We start from the raw sequence: 19,854 nt of genomic DNA on the forward strand, positions 1-19,854 counted from the left end.
TACATGTTATCTAGAGCATTAGCGACTAACTGTGGTGCAGGCAACAATTGAATTACATTTTTGCCAATTGACATGGGTCACGTTTACTGACATGGGTCATATTCAGCAGGTGCTGTGCGTTCATAAATTCATCGGATATTCTGCGCTCTGGCACAGACGAAAGTGCTATGAAATCTTGCTAGCTAACCAAATGACACCTGCATCTCTGGCTGTAGCCACTGATAAACGATATGAGGGGGGAAAAGTTGGTCACTCACCCATTCCTCCAATGTCATCCTTCCAGCAGCTAGCTAACGTTAGGCTCAGTGTTTTTAGCTTGCTAAATAAATAGCTACTTAAATAGATACGCTAGCCTATTAGCCGCGTTATGACTGACTTGTGATCATAACATTTTTTTCACTGTATTGACATTCCCAGCCTTAGTTACATTTCTCCGTTTTTGTACCAAATATTGTGTCATTGAAACTGAAACAGTGCATTCCGAAGTTGGTTTTGTACCATAAACAGGGAATTTTATATTTTTGGACTGATTTTATGATTGTTTGTTTCATTTCTGCAAAGTAGTTAAAACGCTGTCAGTTCCACTTCAAGCCTTCGTCAGGTAGTCTGTTTATTATTCACCATAACAATAGCAGCCCAGACAGCCTAAAAGAGAGTAAGGCCATGGTGAATGGGGTTTAATAGAGGTTTGCTAGCTAATGGTGTGTCTTATCCTTTTCATACACAGACCAAAACCATGGAAAAATAAGAGCCACCTAAAGATAGTGATGATTCCTGCATTTTCAGACCCTGTAACCAAAATACAGCTGTCGGGTCTGTGTGAATGGTTCTCGGATTTAAGCTGCAAACAGACCACATGGTTTAATAACACCCCTCCCAATTTTCCAGCTACCCACTGATATGTATTAAAGGGGTATACCTGCAAATAAGTGGTAAATAAATGACTGTTTGAAAAGGGGTCATACAAATATTGCCCTATTTTGTTTTTTACAGGTAACATACCACACCGTCTGTCTGAAATGGGTACCAGTGTGTTTGTTTGTTTCCTCTGCGCGCTCCTCTGCTGTACTAGCAGAGAGAGTGCTAAGGTCCAGATAATGACTCTCAGTCTCAGTTCCAGCAGCGATGACAAGATCTTGTATGATTTGTCCTGAGGAAAAACAACAGTGATCTGGGACTGGACTCAGACCTAACAAGAAAGAGAGAGGCATCTGTATGGAAGCCTTTCTTTCTGCCCATTTCTCCACACCTGTATTTCTCTCACGCTGGGGTCAAGTCAGAGCAGTAGTTGTCCCCCTGTGATTTTACTATAAAGACACTAGGATCTTGAGAGCCACAAAACAGCAGTGTGATACTGACAGCGTCTAATTACGATGTGAAATCACTCACCCCATCATGCTAAATGAGTGTGTTTTTTTTGTGTTTCTGTATGTCAAAGCGTGTTAATTGTCTCATCACCGTGTGAAGGTAGAATCTTACAGTCTCACTTTGGTGTCCAAGGACTAACTTTAGCTGAAGACACACATTGCTAACTAACCGTGTTTCTTGATCAGGAGACCAGGAGGAAGGGAAAAGAACATCCAGGGTAGTGATATTACATCCTGTCCTTTTGATTGCCCTGCCAGATGTATTGGAAATAAATATGACCTACTGAATAGACAACACTAGGGTTATTATCACACTTTGATCCTGTTGGCTTTGATTACATGGTTTAAGTCACTCCTTAGGAGAAAAACACATTTTATTGTCAAAGTAAACAAGGTCAGTATATACTGTGGTCCATGTAGCACCAAACCAGCAGAACACACGCATGAACACACATACACACGCATGCACGGACAGACAGCTACAAGCAGCACGCACACAAACACAGAGCCCAGACAATCCCAGACCATCCACAATGGCTCTCCCCGATTTACCCATAATCCCTGAGAATAAACTAATTTACACGCTGCCCTGTACACGTAAGTCTGTCTATATTGATGTGACAGCACACTGGAGACCCTTGCTGCTGCTCTGCATCCTCCGCCAGCCATAACACTCATTTGAAACTGGTGAGAGGGCACCTTGAAACACTGTCAAGAGAGGACTGGAGACAGTGTGTGTGTGTCAGAGACAGTATCCCAGTTTAATTGGACGGGGGCGTCAAGTAGGACGTGCGACATCAGTGTTGGCTGTGGAGTAAGTTACACACCAATTACTGATCCTCACTTGGCACGCACACACATGCACACACACTAGACCAGAACACACACTTCTTTATTAACCCGTACACTGGACACCTAAACTTGTCACACTCATGCACACACGCACACCTTGCTATTTCAGACCTGAGACGAGAGATACATGTACCTGAAAAAAGCAGGCAAACACAAACAGTGTCCTCAGCAGTGGTGCCATCCCTCAGTGTCGGAGAGCAGTGAGTGTTTTAAGATCATCTGGCAGCACAGCTTTCCCCTTTAAAGGTCAGTTATCCATCTACAGCAGCAGGAAAGGCCCATTTCCTGGAAGCTCTCAGCCCAGAAGCTACCACACTACCCAGTAGTGCCTAATTAACTACACACATTACTAATGGCTCTTTCTTCCTGTGGGCTTAGTCTATCCTTTCTTATTTCTCCAGCCTGGAGATATTTCTAATATTCTGTAGAATGTTAAGAGGATAGGAAAGAGAAAGGGGGGATCTAGTAAGAGAGAGAGAGAAAGAAATTATTTAGCCTGCTGGTAAAACCTAGAAATCACCCAAACCGTCAGCTAGTTGTTCATCAGCCTGGTAAAAGACACGCACACAATGCTTCAATCTTCACATGCATTACTTCCCTCCCTCTCTTATGTCCCTTTAACCCTCCATCCCCCTCCAGGAATAACTCTCCCCAGGCCCTAACCCTGCCTGTTTCTCTGGCTGTAACCTGGAACCCCAGCTACATGAGGGACCGAGCAGGCCTCCCCAGACATCCCTGTTTCATCATCCTCTCCTACAGAAACCTCAGGCTCACACACGCGCATGTTCCATCGTACGCTCCATCTTTCTCACACATACTCCTCAGGCCCTCGCTGTGACAGGGGGGAAGCTGGTGTGTCAGGTATCCTACAGCAGCCCAATACTATATAAAGAGAGGTAAAGGAAGAGGGGAGAGAGAGCGGGAGAACGGGAGAGAGAAAAGAATAGAAAGATGGGGGAGAGAGTGAGAAAGAAAGGGTTAAGATTGAGTGTGGGGGGGGGGGTTGAAGGGAGAGACAAGGAGAGAAAGAGGGATGATTCTTTGGCTCTTTAAGACCTTCTTCCTCTCTCCCGGCACCGGAGACTAAATCAAAGAGACACAGATAGCCACCATGCAGAGCTGGCAAAGCACAGGGTCAACACACACACACACACACACACACACACACACACACACACACACAAAAGTATAGGTTGATAATTAGTTAAGGATGAATGGATGTCGGCTGAATTGGCCTTCATACCAATTTACACAGCAGAGAGAGGGATGAAGAATAATGAAAAAGGAGAGGGTGAAAAGAGAAAGGGTGAAGGAATCAGAAGCGAGAGAGAGAAGGTGTGATGGGAGTGGAAGAAAGTAGAGAAAGAAGGGTGAGTTAGCAGGAAGGGGTTAGCTGGAGCCCTGACAGCACAGTAGGAGACAGGGTTGTGAAGTTAAGGATTAGCTCTGCAGGGGGGACCTCCGCAGCAGGGGGTCTGGAGCTAACTTTACCTCACCACAGAGCTCTGCCGTGGGACTACAGAGGCCCGGACACCCCCCTCTCCTCTCCCAGCTCCAGGCAAAGAAACAGGCACAGGAAAACAGCTCATCAACACGCCACATTAGGAGACGAGAGAGAGGGGGTTTGGGATGCCGTGCAGGCGGTTTTCTCAGCGCTGAATGGGTACCCCATCAAGGAGCATATGTGTCTATGCCTGTGTATGTGTGTGCATGTATGGGTGTTAGTGGGAATGTGTGTATGGATCATTCATACTTGTATATCTACTGTGTGTGTGTGTGTGTGTGTGTGTGTGGGGGGCAAAAGGTGAACGGGAACCTGTGTGTCTGTGTAGAATGGGTTGAATGAGTGGGGGCGCATCTCCCAGTGTGGCTTAACAGCTTCCCCAGGCAGACAATGGAGAAGATTACAGTCACAACTACTCTACACAGCCAGGCTGAGTGCTGAGGAGAGCTTCTATATAACCACTATACAGCCAGGCTGAGTACTGAGGAAAGCTTCTATATAACCACTATACAGCCAGGCTGAGTACTGAGGAGAGCTTCTATATAACCACTATACAGCCAGGCTGAGTACTGAGGAGAGCTTCTATATAACCACTATACAGCCAGGCTGAGTACTGAGGAGAGCTTCTATATAACCACTATACAGCCAGGCTGAGTACTGAGGAAAGCTTCTATATAACCACTATACAGCCAGGCTGAGTACTGAGGAGAGCTTCTATATAACCACTATACAGCCAGGCTGAGTACTGAGGAGAGCTTCTGTATAACCACTATACACCCAGGCTGAGTACTGAGGAGAGCTTCTATATAACCACTACACAGCCAGGCTGAGTACTGAGGAGAGCTTCTGTATAACCACTACACAGCCAGGCTGAGTACTGAGGAGAGCTTCTATATAACCACTATACAGCCAGGCTGAGTACTGAGGAGAGCTTCTATATAACCAGTATACAGCCAGGCTGAGTACTGAGGAGAGCTTCTGTATAACCACTATACAGCCAGGCTGAGTGGAGCTTCTATATAACCAGTATACAGCCAGGCTGAGTGGAGACTGAGCCTTCTATACAGGAGAGACAGAGGACAGAGGGACAGGCGTGGACAGATGGACAGGCGTAAACAGCCTAAAGGAATGCTTCGGTTCGGCAAATTAGTTGGCTCGTATATTCCATTAAAAGACCTTCGCTTGAAAAATGAGATAAAACAGAAATCGTACCAAAGATTTGTATAACTAAACCAAGACAAACCAGAGGCTGTCGTTTCCAATGAGAGCAAATGAATCAGTGGGCAGAACAAGCAAAGAGGTGGGCAGAGCCAAGCACGAGCTAGTGAGATCCTATTGGCGCATTCTAGCTTTTATTGGCATATTCCCAATAGGGAACGCCTACTCTGTAAAGTGCACATATGCAATAACTCAATTCGCCCTTGCACTTTTGGAAAAGGGTAAAGTCTACAAAACGCAGTCCACTCTGTTACCATATTGGGGCGGCAGGGTAGCCTAGTGGTTAGAGCGTTGGACTAGTAACCGAAAGGTTGCAAGTCCGAATCCCCGAGCCGACAAGGTACAAATCTGTCGTTCTGCCCCTGAACAAGGCAGTTAACCCACTGTTCCTAGGCTGTCATTGAAAATAAGAATTTGTTCTTAACTGACTTGCCTAGTTAAATAAAGGTAAAATAAATATGGAGATCAAATGTTTCATCAATAAGAAAATTAGCCGAACTTCGGCCAAAATCCATCTTCTCCCACTGTGCTTCCTCTCGTCACCATATTTGGTAGTGAGTGGAAACGACGACCGAATGCTTTACATTTACATTATTACATTTAAGTCATTTAGCAGACGCTCTTATCCAGAGCGACTTACAAAATGGTGCATTCACCTTATGATATCCAGTGGAAGAACCACTTTACAATAGTGCATCTAAATCTTTTAAGGGGGGGTTAGAAGGATTACTTTATCCTATCCTAGGTATTCCTTAAAGAGGTGGGGTTTCAGGTGTCTCCGGAAGGTGGTGATTGACTCCGCTGTCCTGGCGTCGTGAGGGAGCTTGTTCCACCATTGGGGTGCCAGAGCAGCGAACAGTTTTGACTGGGCTGAGCGGGAACTGTGCTTCCTCAGAGGTAGGGGGGCCAGCAGGCCAGTGGAGGATGAACGCAGTGCCCTTGTTTGGGTGTAGGGCCTGATCAGAGCCTGAAGGTATGGAGGTGCCGTTCCCTTCACAGCTCCGTAGGCAATCACCATGGTCTTGTAGCGGATGCGAGCTTCAACTGGAAGCCAGTGGAGAGAGCGGAGGAGCGGGGTGACGTGAGAGAACTTGGGAAGGTTTAACACCAGACGGGCTGCGGCGTTCTGGATGAGTTGTAGGGGTTTAATGGCACAGGCAGGGAGCCCAGCCAACAGCGAGTTGCAGTAATCCAGACGGGAGATGACAAGTGCCTGGATTAGGATCTGCGCCGCTTCCTGTGTGAGGCAGGGTCGTACTCTGCGAATGTTGTAGAGCATGAACCTACAGGATCGGGTCACCGCCTTGATGTTAGTGGAGAACGACATTTACACATAAGGTGAATATCTGGCTTATTGTTCTGTGATGGTACTGTTTTTCCATCTTGAGACACTGTAGCTAGTATACACTTTCTCAAATTAGTTAGAATTAATCAAACAGGAAATCTGTCATTCATTTTGACATTTTTGTATAAATCTTAGTCATGCAATTTTACATCTAAGATGTTTGGTGCAGTATTCCTCAAGCGAAAAACGAGTCATCTATCATTGAATGACAAACACTTAATTGAAGAATCCTTACCGTTGACCAACGACCAACGAAGGGGAATGTGTGCACGAACAGCCGAAGACCAAAATGAACAAAAACGTCTCAAAATGTTGTCATAATATATGCTGTACCGAACGGAAGCCATAACACTCGTTCCCTCAATGGACCATAGAGAACCAACACAAATACACTTAAGGATGGACGCACACAAGAACGTAAGTACACGCACACACAATGGCTGAATACCAGATGGCTTTTCCAACCATTAGTTAGTCCCGCCTTCAGCTGTGTGTTTGTGTCTAGCTGAATGTGTGAGGATCTCAGTGAGTTTGACACACCGTAGAGAAACAGCAGAGCTACGGTCTGTCCTACACTGTACTCTGAAATAGATGGGTGATGGCGAAGGGAGAGAAAGAGGAAATGAAACGGAAAAATAAGCTGTGCAATTTAAATCTACTACGAATAAAGTGCCTCACATTGATGCAAATATTCAACAGAACAAACCGCGCTCTATCCCAATGCTGGAGACGGACATTAAACACCTAGAAGTTTGCAGCAGCTTTCCTGAAAAGTTAAATATTTTTATTGTCACAGACCCAGAGGAGAAGGCCACGCCGGAGCAAGGTCTACCACTCCACAATGTATTGGAGAAGGCTGACAATGCCAAGGCTGTTTGAGAGAACCACAACTAGACAACTACACATCAGTGCTGCCAACAACATAACTTCCTCACACAGAAGCACAGCTCCCCACACTGGAGGGCCACAACTGGAAAACCCTGTACCAGACTAGACATCATATCCCTGTGTCGCTGTATTAAGGTATTGTTAGCTGGGCTGCAGCACAACTCAGGTAAGGAATGTTAACCAATACTGCAATACTGAGTCATGTTGCTAGTTAACAATCTTGATGCAATATTAAGTGGTAATGGATCGTGCCTAGCACAAGCACCTGCCTGTACATAGTGCTCAATAAATAAAACACAACCATTTCAAATTGACACTCCATTAAATCATAATGAATTATTCAATTCATCAAATGTAGCAATAAGGCTGTCAAGCAGCTCAACATGTTGGTACACTGTACATAGTGCTCTTGTAACTCACAAGCGGCTATCTATGGTTACACTCTGTACTGAATACTCTGTTGTTCATTTTCTAGTGATAGGGATCTGCCTTGACTATGTCAAGTGAGGCACACAAATTAAGTTGGAGACCAACACTCCCAGATACAGGATTATCTGAATTGGATCAAGATCATTATCCGCTGCAGACACCTTGGTAGGTTCTTCCTTGGGTCTTCAGCTCCTAATCTACAATGCATTCGGAAAGTATTTAGACCACTTATTCTAAAATGGATTTAAAATGTTTTTTTCCCCCCTCAATCTACACACAATCTACACCCCATTATGACAAAACAAAAACAGGATTTTAGAAATGTTTGCAGATGTATAAAAAAATAACACATTTACATAAATATTCAGACCTTTTGCTCAGTATTTTGTTGAAGCACCTTTGGCAGCAATTACAGCCTTGAGTCTTCTTGGGTATGACGCTACAAGCTTGGCACACCTGTATTTGGAGAGTTTATCCCATTCTTCTCTGCAGATCCTCTCAAGCTCTGTCAGGTTAGATGGGGAGTGTCACTGCACCCCCACAGCATGATGCTGCCACCACCATGCTTCACCGTAGGGATGGTGCCAGGTTTCCTCCAGACGTGACGCCAGAGAATCTTCTTTCTCATGGTCAGAGTCCTTTAGGTGTCTTTTGGCAAACTCCAATCGGGCTGTCATGTGCCTTTTACTGAGTGGTGGCTTCCGTCTTGCCACTCTACCATAAAGGCCTGATTGGTGGAGTGCTGCAGAGATGGTTGTCCTTCTGGAAGGTTCTAGCATCTCCACAGAGATACTCTGGAACTGATCAGTGACCATCTGGTTCTTGGTCACCTCCCTAACCATGGACCTTCCCGCCCGATTGCTCAGTTTGGCCAGGCAGCCAGCTCTAGGAAGAGTCTTGGTGGTTCCAAACTTCTTCCACTTAAGAATGATGGAGGTCACTGTGTTCTTGGGGACCTTCAATGTTGCAGACATTTTTTGATACCCTTCCAAAGATCTGTGCCTTGACGCAATCCTTTCTCTGAGCTCTACGGACAATTCCTTTTTCTTTTTGCTCTGACATGCACTGTCAACTTATATAGACAGGTGTGTGCCTTTCCAAAAAACAGTTTTCGCTTTGTCATTATGGGTTATTGTGTGTAGATTGATGAGGAGCATGTTTTATTTAATGCATTTTAGAATAAGGCTGCAACGTAACAAAATGTGGAAGAAGTCAAGTTGTCTGAATACTTTCTGAATGCACTGTATGTGTACTGACTTCAGTCATTCCTAATCCACTAGAGGGGTGTGTAGAATAGCTGTTATAATGTGAGTGAGTCAGAGACAGCTTTCTATAGACTGTTGCTGTGGTCTCCTGCTGGGCTGGTATAAAAAGGTAGCAGCCCTGAGACAGACTGACAGACTGATTGAGGACATAATTGTGAATGTAGGAGAATTTCACGGTTAAGATCCGTGAAACCAAGAGCAAGGTAGACAGCCAGGCCACAAATTAGGAGGCAGGGCAGGCTGGAGGCGTCGAGGCTAAGGTCTTGACAGAAATGGAGACGTGTAGACACGTGCGCACACAGACGCCTGTAAACAAACCTCAATCAGCCGTGCCAATCAGTGCCTGAGTGGGGCAAATCAACTGTGGCTGCAGAGCTTCAGGGCAGAGGCCCAGTCAGTCAGGCTGCTGCTGGGCATACTGAACCAGCCACGCACACATGACATCACATCACTATAGGGCAATTCCATGGGTAACAGATTGATGCCGAAACTCAGATTTCCCACTTTAAAATGTATGTCAAACAAAAACCAATGACTGCAAAGTTGAAATAGTTGCATGGTTTTTCTCTGGAAATTGTACAAAAACACATTTACGTAAAGAACAGTGCAGATTAACGGTTTGTGACCTTTTTGGCAGATTTCTGTTACTGTGGAATTGTCCTATATCAAACAACAGATGGATAAATAGAGCGCTGACAAAAACGCAACAAAACTGCATCTTACAAAATAAAGCTGTGAAGAGCCAAAATATGGACCATGGATGGAGAGCTGGCGAAGGTCAAAAGACGGAAATGTTGGTAAAGTTTCACGTTTTTAAATGTCTCTTGCACAAGTACAGTGAAATGCCTGTCTTGCAAACTCTAAACACAAAAATGCAGTAATCCATGACAATGTAATACTAAAAAATAACAAAGACAAAATCAAAGTAAGCATAGTAAACTCAGCAAAAAAAGAAACGTCCTCTCACTGTCAACTGTGTTTATTTTCAGAAATCTTAACATGTGTAAATATTTGTATGAACATGAGATTCAACAAACTGCACAAGTTCCACAGACATGTGACTAACAACAATTGATGTGAATGTGCACCTAAACGGGGGGGGTCAAAATCAAAAGTAACAGTCTGTATCTGGTGTATCTGCATTAAGTACTGCAGTGCATCTCCTCCTCATGGACTGCACCAGATTTACCATTTCTTGCTGTGAGATGTTACCCCACTCTTCCACCAAGGCACCTGCAAGTTGGGGGGAATGGCCCTAGTCCTTACCCGCCGATCCAACCAACAGGTCCCAGACGTGCTCAACTGGATTGAGATCCGGGCTCCTCGCAGGCCACGGCAGAACACTGACATTCCTGACTTGCAGGAAATCACGCAAAGAACGAGCAGTATGGCTGGTGGCATTGTCATGCTGGAGGGTCATGTCAGGATGAGCCTGCAGGAAGGGTACCACATGAGGGAGGAGGATGTCTTCCCTGTAACGCACAGCGTTGAGATTGCCTGCAATGATAACAAGCTCAGTCCGATGAGATACACCGCCCCAGACCATGACGGACCCTCCACCTCCAAATCGATCCCACTCCAGAGTAGAGGCCTTGGTGTAACTCTCGTTCATTCGACGATAAACGCGAATCCGACCATCACCCCTGGTTAGACAAAACCGCGACTCGTCAGTGAAGAGCACTTTTTGCCAGTCCTGTCTGGTCCAGCGATGGTGGGTTTGTGCCCATAGGTGACGTTGTTGCCGGTGATGTCTGGTGAGGACCTACCTTACAACAGGCCTACAAGCCCTCAGTCCAGCCTCTCTCAGCCTATTGCGGACAGTCTGAGCACAGATGGAGGGATTGTGCGTTCCTGGTGTAACTCGGGCAGTTGTTGCCATCCTGTACCGATCCTGTGCAGGTGTTGTTACACGTGGTCTGCCACTGCGAGGACCATCAGCTGCGCGTCCTGTCTCACTGTAACGCTGTCTTAGGCGTCTCACAGTACGGACACCACAATGTATTGCCCTGGCCACATCTGCAGTCCTCATGCCTTTTTGCAGCATGTCTAAGGCACGTTCACGAAGATGAGCAGGGACCCTGGGCATGTTTCTTTTGGTGTTTTTCCAGAGTCAGTAGAAAGGCCTCTTTAGTGTCCTAAGTTTACATAACTGACCTTAATTGCCTACCGTCTGTAAGCTGGTAGTGTCTTAACCTCTATGGGCTAGGTGGGACGCTAGCGTGCCACCCGTGGTGCACTCCATCAACAGCAGGTGCATTTCAAGAGCGGCAAATTTGAATCCAAATAAATGTCAAAATTCAAATTTTTCAAACATACAACTATTTTACACCCTTTGAAAGATAAACATCTCCTTAATCTAACCACGTTTTACGATTTCAAAAAGGTTTTACGGCGAAAGCATAAATTTAGAGTAAGTTAGGACAGTACATTTACAAGAGTTGTGTGTAATGTTTTGTCAATTCAAAGACAGGGTCACCAAAACCATAAAACCAGCTAAAATGATGCACTAACCTTTTACAATAACAATCAGATGACACTCCTAGGACATTATGTTAGACAATGCATGCATTTTTAGTTCTATCAAGTTCATATTTATATCCAAAAACAGCGTTTTACTATGGCATTGATGTTGAGGAAATCGTTTCCCTCCAATAACCGGCAGTCAAGTCAGCGTCACAAATTAAATAATTAAAATTAGAAAACATTGGTAAAATATTATATTGTCATTTAAAGAATTATAGATTTACATCTCTTGAACGCAATCAACTTGCCAGATTTAAAAATAACCTTACTGGGAAATCACACTTTGCAATAATCTGAGCACTGCGCCCAGAAAAATACGCGTTGCGATACAGACTAGACGTCATGTTGGGGAGATCTAAAATCGAAAATACTATGTAAATAATGCATCTGATTCTCTTCATCAGATGTCACTTCCAGGTATCACAGGTCCATAACGAATGTAGTTTTGTTCAAAAAAGCTCATCATTTATGTCCAAAAATCTCCGTCTTGTTAGCACATGATCTAAGCCAGCCGGACTTCTCGTCATGAACGAGGGGAAAAAATATATTTACGTTCGTTCAAACATGTCAAACGTTGTATAGCATAAATCATTAGGGCCTTTTTTAACCAGAACATGAATAATATTCAAGGTGGACGAATGCATACTCTTTTATAACGTATTGGAACGAGGGTACACAACATGAACTCGCGCCCAGGTGTCTAATGGGACATCATCGTTCCATGGCTCTTGTTCGGTCAGATCTCCCTCCAGAAGACTCAAAACACTTTGTAAAGGCTGGTGACATCTAGTGGAAGCAATAGGAAGTGCCAAAATATTCCTCAGCCCCTGTGTTTTTCAATGGGATAGGTTTAAAGGTAATACAACACATCAGGTATCCACTTCCTGTCAGAAAATGTCTCAGGGTTTTGCCTGCCAAATAAGTTCTGTTATACTCACAGACACCATTCAAACAGTTTTAGAAACTTTAGAGTGTTTTCTATCCATATATAATAAGTATATGCATATTCTAGTTACTGGGTAGGATTAGTAACCAGATTAAATCGGGTACATTTTTTTATCCAGACGTGCAAATGCTGCCCCCTAGCCCTAACAGGTTAACGACCGTTCCACAGGTGCATGTTCATCAATTGTTTATAGGTCATTGATAAGCGTGGGAAACAGTGTAACTTCTTTGGGCTCAACTCCCGTTAACGGGATCGATTTGACAACATCCGGTGAAATGGCAGAGCGTCAAATTAAAAATTAATTATAATTTTTTAACAACTTTCATACAATCACATGCAACACACCAAATTAAAGCTCAACTTCTCATTAATCTAGCCACCGTGTCAGATTTCAAAAAGGCTTCATGGCGAAAGCAAACCATGCGATTATCTTAGGACAGCGCCCAGCATACCAACACATGAAAATCAGATTTCAACCCGCCAGGCGCAACACAAAAGTCAGAAATAACAATTTAATTAATGCCGTACCTTTGAAGAACTTCTTCTGTTGGCACTCCAATATGTCCCATAAACATCACAAATGGTCCTTCTGTTTGGTTAATTCCGTCGTTATATCTCCAAAATGTCAATTTATTTGGCCCGTTTGATTCAGAAAAACACCGGTTCCAACTCGCCCAGCATGACTACAAAATATCTAATAAGTTACCTGTAAACGCTGTCCAAACATTTCAAACAACTTTCCTAATACAACTTTAGGTATTTTTTAACGTATATCGATACAATTTAAAAGACAGGATAAACGGTGTTCAATACCGGATAAAAACGTGAAGCGCGTGACCTGGACTTGGCTGGACCCTCGTTCTGAACTGCCGTACTTCTTCATTTCTCTAAAGAAAAACATCAACCAGTTTCTAAAGACTTGACATCCAGTGGAAGCGATAGGAACTGCAAGCAAGTGCCTTATAAATCTAGATACACATAGAAACCCCATTGAAAACACTGTCACCTCAAAAAAAACTAAATCCTGGATGGTTTGTCCTCGGGGTTTCGCCTGCCAAATAAATTCTGTTATACTCACAGACATAATTTTAACAGTTTTAGAAACGTTAGAGTGTTTTCTATCCAAATCTACCAATTATCTGCATATCCTAGCTTCTGGGCCTGAGTAGCAGGCAGTTTACTCTGGGCACGTTTTTCATCCGGACGTCAAAATACTGCCCCCTAGCCCAAAGAAGTTAAACCCTTTACAATGAAGATCTGTGAAGTTATTTGGATTTTTACGAATTATCTTTGAAAGACAGGGTCCTGAAAAAGGGACGTTTCTATTTTGGCTGAGTTTATATACAGGGTCCGTTACAGTAACATATTTACAATGTGCAGGGATACTGGAGTGATAGAGGTAGATATGTTCAGGGGTAAGTTGACTAGGCATCAGGATATATGATAAACAGAGTCGCAGCGGTATACGTGGATGGGGGCGTGCTCGCCCCCCTGTAGTCCACTATCAGCTCCTTGTCCTTACTGATGTTGAGGGAGAGGTTGTTGTTCGGGCACCACACTGCCAGGTCACGGACCTCCTCCCTATAGGCCACGTATCAAACTCATTCCACGGAGAGCTGAGTGTCTGTGGGTTTACGCTCCACCTTTGTTTTTGATTTATGAATTAAGGTCACTAATTAATAAGGAACTCCCCACCTGGTTGTCTAGGTCTTAATTGAAAAGAAAAAACAAAAACCTGCAGACACTAGGCCCTTCATGGAAGGAGTTTGACACCCCTGCTGTAGGCCGTCTCATCGTCGGCGGTGATCGGGCCTATGACCGTCTTGTCGGAAAACTTGCTGTTAGTGGCACATGTTCACACAGTCGTGAGTAAACAGGGAATACAGGAGGGGACTAAGCGCACAACCCTGTGGGTCCCCCTGTGTTAAGGGTCAGTGTGGTGGAGATGATGTTGCCTACCCTCACCACCTGGGGTTGGCCTGTCAGGAAGTCCAGGATCCAGTTGGCGAGGGAGGTGTTCAGTCCCAGGATCCTAAGCTTGGTGATGAGCTTGGAGGGGACTATGGTGTTGAACGCTGAGATATGGTCAATGAACAGCATTCTCATAGGTATTCCTCTTATTTAGGTGGGTGAGGGCAGTGTTGAGTGCAATTGAGATTGTGTCATCTATGGATCTGTTGGGGCGGTATGCAAATTGGAGTCGGTCTAGGGTGTCTGGGATGGAGTTGACGTGTGCCATAACCAGCCTCGCAAGCGCAACATGTGGGAGTTATTTCATTTTACTGACGGATTGCCACCACCAGACAGACCTACTGTACATGTCAAGGTTTCCGTTCGCTGGTAATAACTGGCTTTGTCACTACAAAAATGTAAATGGCAATAAATAAAATTTGGTGCCTGTCCCGGGGAACAAAAAAAATCACATTGCAAAATAGTGCCAACTGTAAAGTTTGGTGGAGGCGGAATAATGGTCTGGGGCTGATTTTCATGGTTTGGGCTAGGCCCCTTCCTTGCAGTGAAGGGAAATCTTAACGCTACAGCGTACAATGATATTTTAGACGATTCTACATTTTTTACTGGTCCCCCGTGGGAATTGAACCCACAACCCTGGCATTGCAAGCGCCATGCTCTACTAACTATGCCACACAGGACATTCTGTGCTTCCAACTTTGTGGCAACAGTTTGGGGAAGGCCCTTTCCTGTTTCAGCATGACAATACCCCCGTGCATAAAGTGAGGTCCATACAGAGATTGCTGTGGAAGAACTGGACTGGTCTGCAGAGACCTGACCTCAACCCCATCAAACACCTTTGGGATGAATTGGAATGCCGACTGCAAGCCAGGCCTAATCGCCCAACATCAGTGCCCAACCTCACTAATGGTAGTATGGAAGCAAGTCCCTGCAGCAATGTTACAACAATGTAGTGGAAAGCCTTCCCTGAAGAGTGGAGGCTGTTATAGCAGCAAAGGGGGGGGGGGCAACTCCATATTAATTCCCAAATTTCAGATTTGTCCGGTAAATTAAAATTCTGCACCACATTTTCATAACGGAAACCCCGGTACACCAACAGACAGACCTACTGTACTACCATATGTCCAGCTAGAGAGCAAATGAAAGACTACCTGTGAGACGGCAGTGAGAAATCTTTAGAGAGCTGAGGTTAAAGTCCTGTCATGTTTTAATGCTGTTTTGATGAGAAATCCATGTGCTTAGCTGGCCCAGCCATACTGGAAGGAAATTACTATAAATGGCTTAACACTGGGTGTGTAAATGGCTGAGTGTGTGTGCGCGACACGCAGGGAGTATAAATATCCCTCAGACGAGGAGCTCTCGGCCACCTGGGGAGAAATGACATGTCTTATAGCATGAAGACACTTCTGTCCACACGCTGTGAAAACCAACACAGCAACACTTACTATATGCCATCACCCCCACTTTCTACATCAAATCTGACATTTCGTCCACCAATATTTCAACCACTCAGATAAGACACTCCTGCTGTTTCTGTACACCCATTAGTAGTACATAGAATTCTGTTGAACCCCTTACACATAGTACCACTGTTCATCTGTTAATCTGAGTGCCCCGATACCAGACAGAACCTTTTGACAGTTTCAGACAGAGAAAGTTGTAGATAATGGACACTGGCTGAGGGTCTCCGAACACGCACACACACGTCACTGCTTTGTTTGGCTGTAAACGCTGAGATACACTGCTAGGTCTGTAATTACGAGCTGCGACTGGAGGCAGAGGAATCAAATGCGTTTCCATTACAGGGCTCAGTATTCCAGCCAGCCAGCCTTAATGACACAGCATGGCAGCGTTACGGAGACATATCAAATTAGATGATTCCATTTGAGGGATCGATGTTACATGGAGAGAGTGTCGGTGTGTGTGTGTTTTGTTGCGTTGAGAGCGGCTTCACAGTGTGTGTGTGTGTGTGTTGTTGCGTTGAGAGCAGCTTCACAGTGTGTGTGTGTGTGTGGTTGCGTTGAGAGAGGCTTCAGTGTTTATGTGTGTGTCGTTGCATTGAGAAAGGCTTGGGAGATCCATTCAGTTCTGTAATGAGCAGCAGCAGCCTGTTCCATTACGTTCTGTAATGTTATTTTGATTGCTCAATTTAATCTCCCCAGCCCAGCATCAAGACCGTGTGTGGAGAGCAGCAGAAGATAAAGCCATTTTACCACTGCCATTCACATCTCCTCATAGGCCCTTCAGTCTCATTGTTGCACTGCCGTGGATGGAAGTGTTGCTTTCTGATCAAAGAGATTTTACCCACTAATCAATAATCAAGTTTGACATTAAACTGTCCTTAACAGCTCAGGACAGTTAGACACACACAGGGATATACAGACACTAGCCATCCTTCTGGCCAGGGACATCTATGCCCAAGGTTCTATTGAAAAAGCTAGTCGATGTAACCTAACATACAAGACACTTCATGAAATAACTTCAATATAAATACAGAGCACCTGCAAACATGTTTAAGCATAGCTTCCGTTCCTGCTACACTAGCAGCATCAAAAGCTCAAGACACTATCAGTTGTTTATACTCCATAAGCACATGTCAGTGTCCTACCTCTCTACATGGTCCAGGTTTCCTGACACACCCAGACCTCCGATGGTATAAAGTTTCCCATCGTAGACCAGACTGTTGTGTCTGCAGCGAGGCACCGTCATACGGGACATCAGATTCCAGTTGTCCAATAGAGACATGTAGCACCACACGTCAGCTACCATCACCCCTGACTCTGTCCCACCTGAAACACACACATAAAACACACACACACACACGTCAGCTACCATCACCCTTGACTATGTCCCACCTGAAACACACATAAAACACACACACACACGTCAGCTACCATCACCCCCGACTCTGTCCCACCTGAAACACACACACACGTCAGCTACCATCACCCCGACTCTGTCCCACCTGAAACACACACATAAAACACACACACACGTCAGCTACTATCACCCCTGACTCTGTCCCACCTGAAACACACACATAAAACACACACACACGTCAGCTACTATCACCCCCGACTCTGTCCCACCTGAAACACACACATAAAACACACACACACACACGTCAGCTACCATCACCCCCGACTCTGTCCCACCTGAAACACACACACACACACACACACACACACACACACACACGTCAGCTACCATCACCCCCGACTCTGTCCCACCTGAAACACACATAAAACACACACACACACACACACACACACGTCAGCTACTATCACCCCCGACTCTGTCCAACCTGAAACACACACATAACACACGTCAGCTACCATCACCCCTGACTCTGTCCCACCTGAAACACACACATAAAACACACACACTCGTCAGCTACCATCACACCCGACTAACAGCGACTAAATAAAATGCATATATAATGTAACCAATGTTAAAAATATCCAGATAGATTATTTTTTTTACTGGTTTACAATAAGTCATTTTGGAATCGTTATGACCTGGGGGCAAATGTAACAAGGCACCACCAAGACACCATGCCTGCATATTCACCCTTATTTCTACCCCTCACTGTTACAATGCATTACCTAGCTTGGTTTGAAAGCAGCAAACACAGTGGACATTCCATCCATTATATGGAGGAACACAGAGTCCTCAGCCCTGGTTAGTACTACTGCACACTGATGATTTCCCCACTGAGCGCCTGCCTCCCCACACACAGGCCAGGTCCATGGGAAATGAGAGAGTGGAGAACATTCTCTCTAAGCATTTCTAGTGTTCTGTTTCACAGTCCAACGTCAAGGTCTACCTCTGTATAGGAGATGTACACAAATGGAGACTATATAGTACAGAGACCTTTGGAGGAATATAGTACAGAGAACAGAGACCTCTGGAAGAATATAGGGGAACAATAATATGAAGATAATTTTAAAACTTTACACTGGATGTATGGATAAACAGATATATACTGTATGTGTGTGACGGTCCACGTTGTTAGCCTACCTGACAGATAGATGTTGTCCCCAGCTGAGATGACGCTGAAGAACTCTCTGTCGTAGAAGGGCAGGCTTGCCAATGGGAACCACTTACTGTTCTGAGGGTTAAAACATGTCACTGCCGTCAGAGAGCGCTGGTTCATACTTATGGCCTGACGACCACCGATTAACACTATCACCTCCGCCACACCTAGAGGGACAGAGGGAGGGGGGGACAGAGAAACTCGTTAAACAAGTGTTTGCAGAACCTATCATACGGTGAGGTTGTTGTTGTTGTGAGTGCGTTAGAGCAGTGTTTCTGTTAAAAGGACCCGCCAGCCTATTTAGTTGGCTTGGAACAGCAACTGTTGACTGAGTCAGAGGTTCAGGTGCAATAATTGTTGGTTTTTATTTACAATGAAATGTAAATAGTGATAGCACAGTTAGGATCCTGCGATAGCATAGGAACTAGTGACATAGTTGGGTTCAAGCAATGTTTGTAACAAACAATTAGTCCATTTGTGTGGGGAGAAATGGAGGGAAATAACCTACATGACGTGATGATCACAGGCAAATCCGCTTCAGAAATGGGCTGTGGTTATTGTAGCCTCGGAAGTGGGAAGCCCAGGTTTCTCACATACTAAACAGGATTTTGGAAGGTTGTGGACTATGGTTGTGGACAATTCCTTTTGGGTGATGGACATGGCTCTAATTAGTCTACAGACGGCACCAAACTTGGCTTCAGATGTTTTTCAATTTAGCAGCCTACAGGCCTTGTTTATTGTTATTTCCAATTCAATAGCCTCTCAGGGATATGCAAAACCAAAATGCAAACTGACAAAGTTTCCTCTTGGTGCAGAAAAGTGTAGTGTGTAAAGTGGGAAATATAACTCAATTATCTAGACAGCTCTCTCTGCCATCTGTTAGTCTGCAGCAGCACTCCACTCTCCAGTCCCATACAGATAACTCTCCTGTCTCCATCCCTCTTTCTCTCTCCCTCCCTCTCTTTCGGTCTCTCCCTCCATTGCCACAGAACACACTTTTATCCCACTATCTCTCTACCCCCCAACCCTCTTCTGCCCCCTCTACTCCATTCCCATAGATGCACATCACTTCTCTCTCTGTGCTCGTGAGACTCACAGCATGGCCTCAAACCCTTACTAAATCAATACGCTAAATCAATGTGTGGATATTCAAGAACAGCAGCACTGCAAACACAACAGCATTTTAATTCTGGGTCTCATCTAATTCAGAGCAGCACCTCCATTCACCTGTGTGTGTGTGTGTGTGTGTGTTTGATCAGAGCTCTCTCAGCCAGTATAAGTATTCTCTCCATGTTCAGTGCTCAACCATGGTGTTCAGTACACTACTGGTGCCTCGTCTCTCAGACACTGTTGGCATACGCTGTATAAAGATGCTAGTGATGTGTAGTGTGTGTGTTTGTGGTTGCATGTGTGTTTGTGGTTGCATGTGTGGCAGCATACGCTGTAAAATATGCTAGTGATGTGTAGTGTGTGTTTGTGGTTGCATGTGTGTTTGTGTGTGGCAGCATAC

The 19,854-nt window shown here is 44.8% G+C and overlaps 1 protein-coding gene across 3 annotated transcripts in view; it reads right to left on the bottom strand.

The window, feature by feature from the left end:
- The window catches only part of LOC106608047 (kelch-like protein 29), a 138,774-nt gene that overhangs the window by 17,683 nt on the left and 101,237 nt on the right, over positions 1-19,854 (bottom strand). For all 3 annotated transcript variants that reach the window (XM_014205718.2, XM_014205719.2, XM_045720980.1), the window contains 2 exons: positions 18,329-18,511; positions 16,917-17,097 (listed from right to left, as the gene is read on the bottom strand). In XM_014205718.2, coding sequence (XP_014061193.2) covers positions 16,917-17,097; positions 18,329-18,511 — 364 coding nt within the window. The remainder of the gene's footprint in view (positions 1-16,916; positions 17,098-18,328; positions 18,512-19,854) is intronic.

This window comes from Salmo salar, chromosome ssa06, assembly GCF_905237065.1.
Source record: "Salmo salar chromosome ssa06, Ssal_v3.1, whole genome shotgun sequence".
Classification (NCBI taxonomy): domain Eukaryota; kingdom Metazoa; phylum Chordata; class Actinopteri; order Salmoniformes; family Salmonidae; genus Salmo; species Salmo salar.